Source organism: Apteryx mantelli, chromosome 1 (assembly GCF_036417845.1).
Source record: "Apteryx mantelli isolate bAptMan1 chromosome 1, bAptMan1.hap1, whole genome shotgun sequence".
Taxonomy (NCBI): domain Eukaryota; kingdom Metazoa; phylum Chordata; class Aves; order Apterygiformes; family Apterygidae; genus Apteryx; species Apteryx mantelli.
The window spans coordinates 176,655,333-176,673,622 of NC_089978.1; the positions used below are offsets into that span (position 1 = coordinate 176,655,333).

General features: G+C 39.2%; 1 protein-coding gene across 5 annotated transcripts in view; it reads right to left on the reverse strand.

Moving 5' to 3' along the window:
* TMTC2 (transmembrane O-mannosyltransferase targeting cadherins 2) overlaps nucleotides 1-18,290 on the reverse strand; it is a 320,399-nt gene that overhangs the window by 205,599 nt on the left and 96,510 nt on the right. For 3 of the 5 annotated variants that reach the window (XR_010886594.1, XM_067312921.1, XM_067312901.1), the window contains exon 2: nucleotides 10,393-10,963. The exons of 1 other annotated variant lie outside the window; for it this stretch is intronic. Coding sequence is in view for 3 of the 4 variants with exons in the window: in XM_067312921.1 (XP_067169022.1) it covers nucleotides 10,393-10,963 (571 nt within the window). In the remaining variant the exon portion in view is untranslated. Of the gene's footprint in view, nucleotides 1-10,392; nucleotides 10,964-12,653; nucleotides 12,741-18,290 lie in introns of all 5 variants that reach the window. One more of the 5 variants, XM_013947587.2, reaches the window with a different exon arrangement.

Sequence of the window (18,290 nt, forward strand, 5' to 3'; positions counted from 1 at the left end):
TCTTCCAAGGAAATCTGTCACTACCAGAACAAAAGGTGCATGGCCAGAGGGGTTGTTCTTGCAATGATTTTCCATGTGAGGGAGAGTGCATACAGGTATGCGTGTGCATTAGAGAATACAGAAAAAGATCAGAGAACTCAGTGCAAAGGAAGCAGAATAAAAATACACATAATGCAGTTAACTTTGCCCTGAAGAAAATATGAGAGGAAGCTCTGGAAAGCTCCAGCTGGAGCTGGAAAGAAGTTTAGAACTAGGATAAAGATGCACAGTTTGATACTTCTGTTTTGCAAGAAATGATACTTGGGACTTTCCTTGTAAATAAACAGGATTGCATCAAAAACATCTGGTTCCATAATTAATCCACCTTCTCAACTAGAACCACTCACAAAAAGTCAAGTTCTTGGCTAACAGCTCAGGTCAGAAAAGGTAGAATATATATTACTGTTTAAACAAACAAAAAAAAAAAAAACAGCAACAAAAAAACTCTTTCTACAAAAATCGTTAATACTTAGTTTGCCCAGATTTCAAATTACAAGCAGCCAAAAATGTTGCATATAAAGCAGTCCAAACAAGCAAAAACTAAACTCACAAAGACTGGCAATCCTTCTATTTTAAAACTCTTGAGAGCTATTTTGTGGTGGTGTTTTGCCACTTCTAATAACGTCTTTTAAGGAGAAAAGTCTTCATGTAAGATAGAACTATAATAAATGTATGTTTTAAAAATAAACTGTAATCTCACAATCCCTGCTAAATAAATATGGCTGTGGATGCAAGCTTCATTGTGCTCTACAGCAGTACAAGCAGCCCAGGACACTTTTAAAACATGCAGACTAAAACATGCAAAAAATTTATTCATAACCCCCAAAGTCCTGTTTTCTGGGAAAGAAAGAATTTACAGAGACTTGATACAACTCTCCCCTCTTTTCCCCTCTCCTCTCATTGCCTTTATTAACTCAATATGCCCTTACACTCACTTTAAAGAGTTTGTTTCTATGGGAATTTATTTCCATATTTTATTGTCAAGGAGAAAAACAAGATTTTGGTGATTAAATGTCACAGAAGCTCTGACTTTTGCATAACCCAATCAAATCTACAGCCTTAGAAGAAAACCGTATATGGCACTGAAAGTCTTACCGTTTTGATCATAAAAAGGTGCATATGTTCTACCTGATATTTAAGAGCACAAAGTACACAAATTCTCTCTCCCTTCCCCCAAAAGCTTCTGGGCAATTTTAACATAATTTCTCCAAGTGCATTTTCAATTAGTTTCCTAGAAACTTAGGAGCAAAAAATATTTTGTCTTCCCCCCCCTCCTCCTAATGTGGACTATCCACAGCATCTAGGGATCCTTTTCTTTTCTAAGGGACATTCAAGGTTAGTGAGGCTAGAAATTTACCTCCTACCAACTGACCCAAAAAGTCAGCTACAGGACTGCAAGCCGGACTTCTTTCCTTCCTCCTACTTAATCTACATTGCAGCTGGAAAATAAATACAGGCATATGTACAAAATATCATTCTGCTCCTCCAGTAAAGATGCCAGAAGAGGTTTGCTGCCTTCTATCACAACTAGCTGGTTCCCTGCAAGTCTAATACACTTTTATTTTCCTCATTTTCAATATTATAACTGTCTCTATAGGTCAATGTTTAGAATCAGCTAGCTTGGAAAAAGTGTGTATGCAATCATTAAATCATTATAGTTTAAATAAAAATGAGCTTAAGCCAGGAAATTCAGGATCAAGCACAGTACCGTCAAGACAGTCCCCATGTCGGCTCGAGGTTTGCTCTCCCAGGCACAGGATCCGAGCCCGTGGAGCAGACCGGCCCGGACCTAGGCAGGCCTCCGGTGGACGACTCTCTTTGGGAACATGATTCTCAAACAGACGCAGGCAAAACTCCCCAAACGCCACCATCCTCTACTTAGGGGTCCACAACCCAAAACCCAGGAGGCTGATTTTCAGACGCTCCAGGCAGCCTCCCCTCTCCCCAGGGTGCTGTAACACACTATCCAGAGGCAAGGCAGAAATCAGGACTCTCTGATGAACCTCCCAGAAGTGGCACCTGCTCCCTCACATATTATGGATTTGACCCTGATTTTTTGACTTACATTTTTCCTCTTCTACTGCAATTAGCAGTTGCCCTGACTGCAGCAAGCTGATGATAGCCCAGTCTGCTATTTAGCTAGCATCTACCCAGTGCGATGGGCTCATTCACTGAAGCCCATCAGAAGACACAAACATGCACTGCTTCATCAAATCAGGACATTTAGGTGCCTAAATGTGAGATTAGGAGGCTAACGTAAAGCATATATGTTTGATGATCTGTATGCAAGGCACAGGTATAAAATGGCAGAACTTTGTTTTGCATTTAACAAACAAGGGATACATCCTTGATGAATAAAAGATCATAAATACATGTATTTTAGCCAAGACTCCAAAATAGGTTTAAACAGAAATGCACAACTCCTGAGACAAATCTACACAAAGGAAATTACACCGGGATACATTTAACACCAATGCCCTATGGTTGAACAACACTGTGGAAAAAGTCACACTGTAATTTGCATGTAACCTAGAATGAAAAATAAGTGCTAGTACCAACTGTGCAAAGCACCTGAAAGCTTTGTCACTCCGTGCCTCCAAGGCGATCCCTTTTAAGCCAAGGGGGAGAGTGGAGCGACGCAGCATCCTCTGCATGTTAGCACGCAGTACAAATCTTTTGTAAGACTGAAGAGTGTGATAACCTTTCTCCAGCAAACTAACCTCTTGGCTAAATTGCAGGTTCTTCATTTCTTCTCAGCCTCTGTAAATATTAAAAGGTTTCTCTTTTTTTTGCTTTACATATTAGTTTATTTAAGAAGCCAGTCCCTTTTTCTTGCCAGAGAGCTTCTCTCAAAAATAGTCTCCAAAATATTATTGTAGAGCTCAAAGCAGGGAGACAAAAGTAATGCACATCTTAGAAGCAATTCCAGAAAAGACATTATTAAAATATAATCCATTTAAAGCCAGTGACTTCAGCAAGATAGCTTAAAATTCCTTATTAAAAAAAAAAAGCAGACAAACACAACTTTTGCTAAATTTGCCTCTGGATGCTGTGTTACTGTCACATGTGATCTGTTTCAGTGGTTTAAACCACCACATGAGAGTATTTCCAGGAAACAATGGCTATTTGTACGTATTGACGTCCAATTCAGCACACCTCCACTGCCATCACAGGGAGCCACAGGAGATCGATACCTCTGACACGGAAGATAGCAGAGGCCAATCTTGCTTTTCTTATTTTAGGATCAAAAGGAAAAGCAGCAAGGAGCTGTGGGAACTACAGGAAACAGCAGTAGGAGCTGCTTGAAATCATCGAGAAAGGAATAAATTGCAAAAAGCTGTTTTTGTCCGGGAAGGGTCCGCTGCGGGCAGCAGCGGGTGGATGGTCAGGACAGCGGGGGCCTCCCGCTGCTGCTCTCCCGTGGGGCGAGGAGCAACGTGCCAGGACAGCTTGTCCGGAAACACCAGCAATGGATGTACCAGCACAGTCCTCTCGGCGGGGGCTTATCGCTGCCAGAAAAATTAACCCCCGGCTGACCACCGCAGAACGAGAGATCACGGCGGGGGAACAAAGCCCCAGCTGACAATGGCGCGCCGGGTCTTTTGTTCAGCTCCGGAAACGTAAAAGGTTACAGTGTCCGCAGAATACAACACTTAATGGCTTAAGGCACTTCAGTATGCAGCTTTTGTCAGGCAACACGAACCTGCAAGAGGTCAGGTCATGCTTTGAAGCTCTAAGTTATTTATTACTTTTAACTGGGACAAAAGTCACCTCAAAGAAAAGCATGTTTACTAAATATCTGAGTCCAAGAATGATGTCAGTCCCGCAAGGGAACGGACGCTGCCCCAACAGTCTAAACACTGCATTTTGAAGACACGGGACTAAGACTGGATGATAAACGTTCAGATGTTTGAGAGAAGTAACTTATGAAACAGCAGCCTACCAAAGAGACCTCCCAAAAGATCCAGGCCTGTGGGTCAGGTCAAGCCCAATGAAATTCCTTAGACTGCAGAAAATATACCATCATTTTAAGCAAAGATAAAACACTGCTGCAAAATGACAAAACTTGCAGAGGCAGAAGAGGTGAAAAAACAGCAAGACTAACCCTCTGCATTGCTAAGGCTTTAAAGGTCCTCAGAAGAGGAAAATAAATCTGCAAGTTAAAAATTAGAAAAAGCCTTCTATTTTGCAATTGTTTTCCAAAGCACAATGGTTCTGGAAGTAGCTACTTCAATGAGTAAAGAATGCAAAAAAGTGGCGTAATTCAAGTTTAGAGTGTTCTCAAAAATCAGTAGCTCTATCTAATGCACAGAAAGTCCCCTTTTGAGTGAGAATCATACAAATCACCCACAACTAAGGTTGCTCCAGGCCATAAATGAAAGTAGCGTTTTATAGAACTTGGTTTGGTGGTTGACCATGTCATCCATGGAGGCCCCAGGTTTACATCATTACCTTAAATAAAATATAGCCCTCCAATAAAATTTCTTTTCACAAAACCAACACTGTTATAATAGCAGAGAAGGTTAGATAATGCATCCTGCAATCCAATTTGTGGTTCACATTAAGCTATAGATACCACTAACTAATTCCACATGTGAGACAGACCTCCCAGGGGGATTTTAATCAAATAAGTGATGGGAAAAGAGAGGTTTCCTTACTTTAGTATAACAAACCCCCTGTACTAACAATATGTTGATCTGGTAAAATGTTACCATACTGCAGCAGTGGAACATGAACGGGGCATACATCTGGTTTAGTTATTTCTGTAAGGCAGTTTGTACTCATAAAACACAGAGCAATGAAAAATTTATCATTACCATTATATTAAAAAAGATTTTGAAATGCATTTGCCCCATCTTTCTAACTGCTAATGTTGTCCAGCTCCATTCCCCTTAAAAAACAAAAACAAAAACACAGGAGAGGAAAAAAGGGCACCGCAGTAGGATCTGTATTAGCTTTGTACTACTAATCGGACAGAAGACTGCATACTGCAAAGTTGATTAATGGCTCTGCTTTCAGGCTGGGGATTGCTAGTACAAAAGAATTAGGCCTCTGAATTTGCATTGTTTCCATAATTACAAACTTCATCACAGATCTCTCTCATATTCCCATTCCCCCCACCCACACCTAAACTTCTGGTGGTTTAATTTGTGCAGGCCTAGCTGCTGACACGTATATCATTTGATACATACGATACAGGACAACTCAATCAATCTGCATACCTTTTATGCAACTTATGGTGGAAAAGACTTAAGGTCTAAAAATGCTGGAAATCAAACAAAAGCTCAGTTTTCTTCCATAAGGAATGCTTTGCCCCAACACAGAGCCACTTTTCTTTTTTGACTGCTCTTATTTCAAACAACTCACTTATGACTAATAAATACATTTCCATGAAAATATGCTGACTTAAAGACAGTGAATACACACTTATCAGAGTGCATTTAGAGAGTGAGTCAGATGGTATAAACCAGAACTAACCAAATTATACTGGGTTCAGACTAACATCTTCGCCAGCCAGCGTGTTAGCATCAGAGGCAGACAGGGTTACAACAAGAGTTGGCAAAAGGAAAAAAATTAGCAGCCAAGTTCTACTGAATAACCAATATGTAGATCACAGAGGAGAGAGCTGGATAGTTTAATAGAGAGCTATAATACATGTATTTTTTTAAAGTACATTAAGAATAGCTTCTAAATAAGGGGTAATATTTATCTGCTCTGCTGGTAGCCCTGCTTTGCAGCTGGTTTAGAAGCCCTGCTATTTTACTGAAATCACAACAGGACGTCGTCACGTGCTGGATGTGACAAAGCAGGACTCACCATAATAATAGGAGTGAGCCCAGCAAACAGCTACTGGTCTTGTGTCGCAGTCACTATTTCATATTTATTTGACACTTGGCCCAAAGATAAGAAACGAAATGGAAAAACCCAGGCATGTCAATCCAGTGCCACCTCCACCATCTGATGGAGCATTTTTAAAGCTGCTTTTACCAGGTCATCCTCACTAACCAGCCTGAAGAAGATCAGTGGTTTTACTGCTCTTCATACGTAATTAATTGGGTCTCAGACCCCCCAAGTCAAAAGGCTTACAGGAGCCTAAAGCCACAGCCTGGCAAAAAGCCAGCCCAAATCCTTTCCCACCCACTCCCCCAAATCCCCCACTTTAAGTTCCTTCCTTCTGCCCCTGCACCTCAATTTGCTCTCCTCTAAGTATTTGCCAGCATAGCTGTTTGTAGGGCAGCAATGAGAATGGGATACAACTGAATTGATTCCAGCTTAAAATAACCCTTAAAACAAAATATGTGGGGTATTTCTTGATTTTTAAGGGTTTGGGGGGATGTTCTTGTTGTTTATCTGCTCTGTTGCAGTTTGCAGCACAGGCTGCGAAGAGCTGTGTCAGCTCAACTGAAGGCTTGGCTGTTGCTAGACCATTAAGGCTATTAGAGGGTTAGGTAGATTAAAAGGTGTAGCCCCTTTCCACCATTCCATTACAGAGATAGCACCGTACTGTTTGTTCTGTATTCAATTTTATATTGTTACCGTGTATTTAGTATGGATTTAAACTAACCATCTCAAAATTACTTTCCTTTCTTCCTTGGCTCCATTCTACATTTTCCCCTCAAATGAACTACAAAAGGTCATAACTTTTTCTGTGCTGCCCTTTGCAGTATCTTTTTTCTTTCCCCCTCTCCAGTCATCTTCATCCTCTGTGTTTACATTGGGAAAATACAAAACACAAATACCAGAACAAGCAGACTGATGCAATTCTTCCCATCTGTACAGAGATCCTACACAAAAGTCCTGAAATTAGATTTTTGTTGTGGTGGGTTTTTTTTTAAACCATACTCCAGTTTATAAATGTTCAAGCCAGTTGTTCACACACCAGAGTGACTCGTTTGTAGATTGAGAAAGACAGCACCACTTTGGTCTCATGCAATTTGCAGCGCAGGGATGTCTTTTCAAGCAAAAGGTGTAGGCAACAGTATCAAAGAAAAAAAATACAACTCTTCAGCAACCATTGTTTCTGTTTGCATAAGGAAACTTTACAGTTTGTTTTAGGAAGAGAGGATTTTTCAGTTTTTCCCAGGGATATATTTTATTTAAGGCCAAAGCAGCAGCAAGTAAAAGGCAACACCCAAAAATCCCCAAAAGATGTGGAGCTGAAAACTTTCTTCATTTTTGTTTTCTTCAGTCCGTGCTTTATTTCTACAACTTGTAAAAAATTAATCTGATAGCTGCATACTCTGGATTTTTATTCTTTGCCTTTTTTATATATGAAATTTAAATAAACTTTCCCTTTTCTTTGTACATGTAAACACAAAGAATGAAACTAAAAACAAAGCATTCTGGAAGAAAACTTGGCCCTGGTTCTTGCTAATGATTTCAGCAGAGGAAGGATTTCACTCTCTATATACACACTAATCTTAGAGTATAATCATCTTGAAATTACATGAAAATAAATCAAAAGTAATTTCAAATCAACAGAGCAGCATCTAAATTGCCTTCATATCCAGGACTTGTGAAACACTGGTCAGAAACACTACAATCAAAACCCACATCTCAACTCCAAGTGCATTGGCCATTCTCAAAGTATCCAGCTATGTCAACTAAATAGCATTGCCCCAAAATAATTGCCAGTTTTTGATGGAGCAGGCCAGAGACAACCTCACTAACTTGATCCTTCTCTGAGCAGTATTTTATGCAACTGTTGTCAGTATTTAGGGGTGGGGGGGGGAAGGGGGGTAAATTGCAATGATGTTTTTATTGCCTTAAACTGTCCTTATCATAAAGAGTAAAGCTTTCCAGAAGGCTGAAGCATTTGCTTTAATTTGCTTTTAAAGTGCTACCTTTGGTCCTGTTTAAGTCATTTTGCCTTTATTTATTTATTTCACTCATGGTCATTATTGTAACGAAGTGCTTGTATTTCACTCTTACTTCCCATAAAGTGCTTGGAAAAAGAGATCGGCAACAATGAAGGTAGAGCCCATGCAATGCTGGAGTACAAAAGTACAGACAAGTACTCAAAGAGAAATACTTATCATAATGTACAAGATCAATGAAGATATTCCTGGCATCATAAGCCCTGCAGGACAATATGTTCTTATAAAAACTCATGCCATTTGTGAATGATTTCTGTCAAGCTTCAGAAAGTGAAAAATAAGTCTCACTGAAGACACTTTATAAAGGAGGCACCCAGCTTAGCTCCTCACCCCTGTAAACGACTGAAGAGAAGCTTCCCTAGCATCAAGGTGGTACTTGATTAGCAGCACTCAGCTTTAGCAGATGAAGGAAAATGCACCCTAACAGATCAGATAATTAGGAAATGCATTTCTGGCATATCAAGCAAAATATTTGTAATGTTCTTTATTTTGGTCCCTCCCTATAATATTCTCTTCAGCTAGTGTCTAATCTCCTCAAAGTTTTCCAATCTACAAAATACAGAATTATTTCTATTATTATAGATGAAAAAAATTGAGATATTGACACTAGTTTGCTGTCCTGCATCAGACTTCCTGTCTTGGGAAAAAAACTCCAAGCCACGTATTTAGATTTAATTTAGAGTCCTAAGAGCTGGGAAGAGAGGCACTGTGTCTAAAATATTAGAATATGGAAATTGGTATTCCACCATTGTCACTTATGTCTCTCCTGGACCAATTTTACCCTGACCCTGAAGAAAAAGTGTTAAAAAAAATTTTCCTCATGAAAATTCTCAGAAATTTCTGTGAAAGTTTTCCTTTTGATGAATAAGCGTTCTCTGAAAAAAAGGAAATCCACAAAAACAAAACAACCTTGCTAGTTCCAAGACTGTATCTTGGTCTTCAAAAGCAATGAGGAAAGGAGGAACTGCAATGAGGAAAGACTGCGGAACATTAATTTAGATTTCATATGAAGTCATATACAAAGAATTCAGAATTTAACATGCACAATATGAATGAAACGTTCTACCACTCATTCATTCTTTAGCATAAGGTAACATTTGAGTCACGAATCAAACTCCTTGAGGCACTTTGCAAAATCTCAGCCTGTATCTTTCAGAATAAAACTTGCTGTTTGTTACATATGCACATTTTCTTTTTCACATTAGTTTACTGTTTGTTCCTGCTCAGCATTAGGAGCACGATTTAACATATTCACTATATTTGGCCACTGGCATTCAAAAGAGGTCTTATATACTCAAATATATATGTGTAAACATAACACGTGAAGTGATTATTTCCTTTAACATGTTCAGTTTTGTCAGAAAAGGGCATGATAACTAAATCAACATGTCACAGCAGTTTAACAGGGAACTACCAGAGATGTACCTGCTTTTTTGACTTTCCTATTTTTGTTGTATATTACAGCTATGTATTCTATACTCTACAAGCAGAAATCATCTCTTCTTTACACATCACCAAAATATAGAATCTCTTTTTACTTGAATTAGAGCGAGGACTCAAAATTTTCAGGACAGGCAAATTTTAAAATCATTGTGATTGAAGTAGGTTGAAAATCCTTATTTTGTTTTCTTGCTTTTCTTGGTAACGTCTCACTGAAAAATGTGACAAAATTGATATGTCCCCATGAAGCATTTTCCTTTTTTTAAGTCAGCATTTTTCTGACAGAAAACCATTCTACTGAAAATAAAATGACACATTCTCAGCTTACTCGTTTGTACAGCAGCTGAAGTAATCAAGTCTTGATTTCAGCTGGGGTTTCTGGATACTACCAAAATTCATGAGGTCTGCATGTAGGGGAGGGCCATGGATTTGGTGGGATTTTTGGTCTGTTTCACTTTTTTGCTCCTGAGCAAGAAGTTCTTTTGGTAAGGTAGTAATACATTGGAGTCACAGCTCCTACTAGGACAAGAAAAAATATATATATGTCAAAGACTTGCATTGAGGTCCCATGCACCTCTATGACACCAGAACAATAACAGCTCTATCTTTGCCTCAGGGAGCCTGCAGATGATAGCTGCTGCTGCACTTGCACGCCCGACCGCACTAAGCTGAGTTTGCAAGATACAAGAGGATAAGAGCATGAATGAATTCTTTGCAAAAGGCAGGCAGATATCTAGTGCTTGACGGTAAACAGAATGAGGAGGGAGCTGCTGGAAGCAACGAAAGTAATTGAAAGAAATACATCCCCAGCATAAAGCAATAGCAATGGGTAATAGCACATTTTTTAAACAAAATGTAAAAACCCCTTACTAAACTGCTTTAAACATACTTTCAGTATTAGACATCTGTGCTTATTTTTCAGAGTTGACTAAACTGCTAAGAATTATCGTGCGCTTGAAAACTCATTTAGCACCTGTTTAATAGTGCTTGGTGCTGTACAAATAGTTTAGTTTATGGGAAAGAAAAGGAGACTCACCTTGCATAAGGCAGGAATGATCTGGTGCATTTTCAGCCGATGAAATACAAAGATGTCATACACCGCTGAAATTGCCAGCACAGTCACTCCTTGCTCCTTCCACAGCATGCTGCACCCAGCACACAGTCCTGTCCCCAAGATCCAGCCCCAAGTACTTGCTGAGGAACTTCTCGTGGAGCAGTGCTTCACATAACACATGAGGGAAAGCAAGAAAAAGAGGCAGGCTCCCACGTCTGCCCTCCCTACAATCCCCGCTACCGCCTCGGTATGGATCGGATGAGATGCAAACAGCAGGCCGGCTATCAAGGTCCAGTATCCGTCCCCGAACAGGATCCTGGAGAAGTTTGTGAAGAGGCCTGTGACTGCAGCATGGAGCAGGACATTCACCACGTGGTAGCCCCATGGGTCCATGCCCCCGAGGGCATGGTTAATGCGGAAGGAGAGCGTGCAGAGCGGTCTGTACGACTTGTGGCTCCCACTGTGAGTGAGAAGAGTCCCCCAAAAGTCATTGTAAAATATATGGGTCCATGGGGTCTCTGGCAGAAGATCCTGGTTCGTCTTGATAGCTCGACTGTAAAAGACAAACAAAAACTTCATTTCAACCAAAGAAAAAGGATACAAATGAAAGGCTGTCAAAATTGCTACAAGAAAAAAGAATGGCATTGTTTTGATACTGTTTTAATTCAAGTTCTGATTTTTTTTTTTACAAGAGGTATTAGAAGAGTCTGTATTATTGACTTTTTAGTAAAGCAAATTTCCATATAAATTGGCTTTTAAAACATTAGAAACAGATGTTACACTGGTTCCATTAAATTAAAACACCCTTCAGTGAAATTCATTTGAGACTAACCCATGAGTAATTGGTTAAGATTTGACGAGTTATAATTAAAACGTAAAAGAAATATGAAAAACTGACAAATATTATTGTTGAAACAACTGATCCTCCAGTAATTCAGAACTAAAACCCCAACTGGCCTTTTATATTGAAATTTTAATTTAGATGTTGGAACGAAGCTCACTGACATGGACAAACAATAAATACAGAAAGTCAGCAGGAGCATGCAAATCACTGGTGCTGCGTGGGGCACTCCCACAACTTTCTCATACACATTTTGACAGACAGCATCCTCCACTAACACCTTGTTGGAGGCAGGCAGCAGAGTATTTTACAGATGAAAAGACACCTTCGCTTTAAATGTCTTACATCTACAACTGAGAAAAAACATTTTTAGGTTGCATTAGCTTCTGAATTTCATTCTGTGTCAGCTTTATTGGGGAAAAACTAAGTGCTGCAATTTTCAGGCGGTTTGCTTCCAACTACCCTGGCAAGGACTGGGTGCCAGCCGTTAGCAATCTCCATGTCTAATTCAGCACAGGGAAAAGCTGTCCACTATAATGTTTGTGAAATGGTTTATTATACAAATCCAGTCGTTTGCATTTAAAATTCATGCTGTGGGAGAAGGTGAGAGACCTGCATAGCTCAAAAAGATAACCAGAATTTAATTAACGACTTGCTTTCACAGCCAATGTTATATTTAAGAGTAACAATTACCAAGCTTATTTCGTTTAGCATTTATTTTTACCAGGCTGCTTAGGAGTCCAACCAGCTCAAGACTCTACTATTGAAAATATGAAATAAGTAAAAGAGAGAAGATTTATATCTAATTCTTTACTCATTCCCTCTGTCTCTCCCACCAAAAAATCTCTGCATAATTAACACTTCTTTGGTTCAGATAAAGAGGAAAAATGGTGTGAAACTCAGACCAGCATTTGAAACGCACTGGTCAAATTCATACTTCAAGGTCCCCTTGCCACTCTTGCCCCCAATAAAACAAATCCTTTGGACTCTGTATCTAAATTCCAATTTTTATGTCATCAATTTCGGGAATATTGTCTTGTTCTTTAAAGAAAAACGCTCAAATGCTGACATGCTATGCCACAGGATCTTCATGCAAATACTCCAGATACCACACGGCTCAGCATTTCCATTGTCTGAAGCACACTGCTATAATGCTTTCAGACAGGCTTCCTCTCAGCATGTCCTTTTGTCTCTGTGCATATGGGAGGTTATGAACAGGTCAGCTTAAATCTTTTAAAGATCTGACGATGCCTTCTAGAATGCTTGAAAATTTTCATTTTGAGTTCTGCTTATGCAGTGGATCAACTTGCTTATGTTTGTTTTCCCAGCCCCACATATTTTTCTCATTTTAGTACAGCCACAAAAAGACCACTGGAAGAAAACAAGGGCTTTGTTCTCGTACTATTTATCTTGTCCTTCAATGCAGTCCTTTCCTGACATTTAAGTCCTCTGTTTGTGATTTCAGTTTGTAGTATCACTCTAAGAACCACTGTAAGAAAATGAGGAATTCAGTAAGAATAAAGCAAGTGTTACGCTAGAAAGAGCTCTTTCTCTGGGAAAAAACACAAATTGTGAAGACCACAAACTCCAAACAGTGAGCATAGCCAGGAATGGCTATTAGATGTAGGAGTTTAGAGCTGAAACCTTGAATTGCAAAAGTGTTGTTTTTTTTTTCCCTTGGGCAGAAAAACTAAGGAAATAAGTGGCAATAATATTGCCCTCCCCTAAGGCAGAATGTTCTGCTACTGAGACTAGATGGTATACAAGTTATTCCCAGGAAATTGTAGGTTTTATTTTATCTTTTGCAAACATAGCCATTTCCAATATTGAAGCCATGCAACCACTTAAAATAAATATATATATATAGCTATCAGTATACATGTATACAACAACTCCACACTACACTGCTACACTTCTTAAGAGAAGAGACCAACCGTCTCCCTCTGTTACAAGTGAACAGCGATCACACGAATCACTTTCATGCAGCACATATTCTCTCACCTGGTCTCTTCCCCACCAAAAGTAAACTGCTTTCCTCAAAATCATAAAGAAACCTATTGTACATTCTGAAGGCATGAATGCAGTCAAATTTTATTTACAGCCTTAGCAATGAACTCGATGTAGCCCTGTGATCCTTTGCTGTTTAGTCCTGTTCATACAGAGAAAAATTCAAGTGCAAGACTTGAAGATACAGTTTTGATTACCCAGTGCTTAGGTACAGAATTCAGCTGATGCTTCTGAAATTTAAGCAGTTTCTCATGCATGTAAAGGTAACAGATTCTAATGCCTGTCAGTCAGCATGAAAAACACAGAAACTGCTAGTTCTAGCTTACCTAATGGTCCAGTCATATCGAATGTTGTATTCTCTACAAATCAAGATGTGAAATAAAGTTTAACTTCTTTCAATACTTTTTTTTGTTAAATGTTTGAAAGTTAAAAAAAAAAAATAGTTTTGTTAGTGTTCTGGGATATTAGAAAAAATCTAATACAAGAGACGCACAGTTAGATGTCCTGCAGCAAAGAAACAAAGTCTCACATAGGCTGCTTGTTAACGTTCAGCTACTACTCTGTTTCACATTAGAAAATGTAATAAAAGCCAGACTTGGTCAACATTAGATTTCACTGCACAAAAGGATGCAGAAATACAGTTTTTCACACAAACACCTGTGATATCAGAGCCAGGCAGCTCTCTGTCATTTTGCTCTCAAAGTTAGGAGTGGAACAGTTTCAGCAATGCTGTCTGATGACATTGCCCACGAATACCCAGCTGGATGGTGTCGATTTGCAACCCCAACTTGGCTATCTAACAGCACCGATCAGGAGAACAAGCAATGAGATGTTTGTCTCAGGGAAAGGGAGAGAAATATGAACTTCATATTTAATAAAAGTATAAAAGCAAATACTACTGAATTGTTGGTAACTTTCTGTCCTGTGCTTCATGGGACAAGAGTGCGGACTCTGGGTCCCAGCTAGCATCTTAACACTTCCAGGTTAAGAAGGTGTGAAAATACAGGAATCAAACCCATGAAAATGCACCATGTGATTGGATGATCTGATTTCCAACTGCGCCGAAGTTTATTGGAGTCCTCTGAACAGCACAGTTAAGTGAGAGGGCACCTCAGGATTTCAGCGTCACGCAGCAAGGTGTTTCCCAGCAAGCACTGCCAGGGAACCTGGCCATTACCTGGGGACAAGGCACCACTCTGAAGCCACCCAGCATGCTGGTGGCAGCTCCCATCCCGCTCGGGTGGATTTGCCCTTGCACAAGCAGAGTGCAGCAGCTTCCCTACCTTGCCTCGCAAGCGGGAGCAGCAGCTCCTGACTGCGTCTGCGCTAGCACATTCAGAGGCACAGAAAAAAAAAAGCTGCTGAGGAAAGCAGAAAAAAAACACCTCAAAAAAAAACCACAAAAAAACAAAAAAACAAACCTCATTGCAGAAAAGAATTGCTGTATGGGCCAAAAACGGCTTTTAGGAATTGCTACTTCAAAATCATTGGGGAGCAAGGAGAACTGTAGCATTTAAGGGTCCTCAGTGCTGGACTAAGCTCCCCAGACAAATCAAGGTATCTGTGCTGACTTCCATCCTAACAACTACGTATTGCTGATGAGCATCAAGTGCATTTATTTATTCCCCTAAAAAAAAAAAAAAAGAAAAAATTAATTCACAGGGGTACTAATAAAAGCATTTTTCTTTAATTACTAAATTATCAAGCAGTTAATTCTGCTACAGTATTGATGCTTAGTAGCTGATTCCAACAGCAATTTTAAAAGCAGTTCTTAACACTCTGGAAGGTGCTGACGTTCTTTATAATGCCTCCTGCACTCGTAGCAATCTGGGTTCTCCACAGATAGAAAATAATATTAATTGCTGGCTTCAAGAAAGACTCTGGGATAAAGAAAACTACAAAATGCCTTATTAGCCCTGTCTTCTCCTCCTCTTTCACTCACAGTTTACCTTCAGGTTACATCCTGAAGATTAGTCCAATCTTGCTAATGGGCATAACAAGAGAAACTCTCCAACTGCACTCATCACTCTTAAAAAGAACTGTAAACTCTGCTCTCACTAAAAGGCAGCAGGTCACAAGGGAAAGTCATTTTTCAAAGCTCCAACACAACTGACATTTTTACTTTCAAGCAGCCTCAGATAAGGTTTGCAGGCTCGGTCAGGGAACTTGCTTTCTTCAATTTTTAATGCCTGCCCATTTCATGCATCCCAGGAGAGTGGGATGTCTTATTCAGTGTACCACAAATGGATTGGTTTGAGAGGAGAAAAAAGAATCACAGTCAGTTATCAATACTTTAAAAAAATGGAAGTCTGAAGAAAGACAAGAGCTGTAATGGCAAAACAGTTGCTTGTCTACTCAAAAGAATCCTTTTGTCCCCTGCTATAAAATTCTTATTTGCCTAGGTCAGTGCACACCTTGAGCACAAGTAAGACTTTTTCATCAAACTCAAATAACGCAGGAGATCCAGCAGTTCACACATGCACGTACACATGCATGCATACAAAAAAAACAGATGTTTTTAAAATTAACAGCTATGTGTCCTAAACTTCTGCACTAGTGCTAAACTGATCCAGGTGTTAACACCAGGGTAAAAAAACAGATGCAACATTCTAAAGTGATTTAACGCATTAAGCCATATGTCCAGCTTGAATATTGCTAATGAGCCCCATATGCTGAAAATGAACATCAGCATTTGAAGTAGAGAACGTATTTTTAAGCAAAAGGAGAACTCCCAAATGTGCACACAGGAAACTATTGCCCAACCCTGTCTCACATAAAATAGATAGGCAACGATGGACTGGTAAGTCTCTATTTGGACATTCTTCATTGTTTTTCCTCAAGATCATTTTGGAATATTTATCATTTACTTCTTTTCCATAAATAGCAATAGAAAAGCACCCTAGAGTATTTCTATCGTTCATCTTAACGGGCCTTCCCAAGGATGCTTATGAGATTATACGTTACCTGTATAGACAAGCCTGAAACACTGCCAGAGACTACTTTTCGGAGCACAAACAGCTTCACACCCTCAGAATATACTCAGCAGCTGAGCCTACTCCTGAGCATACACCTCCAAAATACTTACAAGGCTGTTTGGCAGGTGTGTAGTCAGAAAGCAAGCAAATGATAGAGTTTGTCATACTTGCAACATTTCTCATACTTGCTTCCAGACTACAATGTGGAAGTAGTCTGTTTTGAAAGAGAGAAAAAGAAAAAAAAAAAAATCAGCAAAACTACCCAGTACATAAAAGTGTCTTAACTAATCAGCATCAGTACATGAAAACTCATTCATTTAGAAGGTTAATTATAAACTCAAGGGAACTATTTATCATTGTTGTAGATTTCTGGCAACAATTATATTTTACATGTTATGCATTAAAGTTCATTCCTTCTCAATAGTTCTGAAAGTGGATTTTATCTACAGATCCAGCAAGCTGTAAAATTATATCCATGCCACTTCAAAAAAATATATTTATATTGCATATCAACTAGGGACATCTGCAGGAGACCAGTCTCTGTGCATCCTCCTGGTTTCAAGCCGCAGCTTTCAGTTTCTCTTAAGAAAAAATTTTCTTAGGTGAATCTCTACGGGACAGCCAACAACTCAGCTGATTTCAACTGGGAAATACAAGGTCCAAGTCTCTTGATGTATAGGAACCTGAGTTGCTGGTTAGGCTCTGAGAATAGGACTATACACTTCAAACAGCTTGAAGCAAAACGCCTACATTCAAGTCATATTTTAAACCAATTAAAGAAAAACCTAGCATCACAAAACGGAAATAAAGTTGGAGTAAACTAGTGCCTAGTAAACTTCTGCCCATAGCTTCCTCCTTTTCTGACTATATAGAAAGATTTGAATACATCAAGCTCAAAGCTCATACATGAAAGACAATATCAGTATGTTTTTGTCATTATTTTTGTCTCATATAACAGTTAGTAAAAGCTATTAATTGGATATGCAGTTAGCATAGGGCCTCAGGAGAAGATAGAAACGAACAGTAATATTATCTGTAGATTTTGGACTACTATGGGCCTGTAACAGTAATTCCATAGCCACCCTAGGTTTAGTGACAGGACAAACAAAAACTGCAAGTAACAGGACTGTAAGCAACTGTACTCATAAAACACTACCAGTTGGCTGATACTTTCCCAAATTTAATCTCAGCAGAATGGAAATTCGCATGGGTGAGAGGACGATACTATGCACTCACATGCTTGCAACTGCTGACAAAACCAAAGACAGAGAAACAAAGCAAAACAGAAAACAACAGAGACATGTTATATATAGTCTTCTAGGGCAATATAGAGAGATACAGCCTTTCTAGATTTTCTAAGTTCTTGAATGTCTTTGGAAGGAATTAATCTTTTACAATAAGCAACATAAATTTCAGAATGCAATGGGGAAAAGAAAAAAAAAAAAAAAAAGACATCCAACAAGGTAAACCAGTAAAAATGACTGCCATGCACGATACTATCAGTTGTGGTTTGAGGACTTCTACCACTAGGTTAGGATGCAGTAGCCCATTAACTGCAGGTTTCCAGGCTTCAGTAACTTTGGGACTCCAGATTCACAGTGCTATTCTGAAGAAGGAAGAGCACCCTGATGTAGTGGCAGGAGTTGTATACACTATTATATACACAATACTACTGGGCACTGCCTTAACTACACTGAAGGATGCTGCATGCACTGATTCTCTTACTGACTAAAAGACCTTAAAAAACTAAGGAACTAAAGGTTCAAAATATTTTGGTTACAAGAAGGTTGAGATGGCCTGAAAAGTCTTTTCCTCCCAGAACATAAATATTTCAAGACCTAACTGTAAAGACTGTGACCTTTCTATCTCTTCCTCCATACTATAAGCCTCTTCATTTCTAAATATGTCCTCATATGCAGAAAGAATCTTGCCTTAATGTTAATCTTCCTTGTGCCTCATTCCCTCTCAGTTTAATCTTCAGCCTAACATAACACACACTGAAAAAGGGACTATGTGAAATGTGAAACCCTAATTAGGACTAACTGCCTGGCACAGCA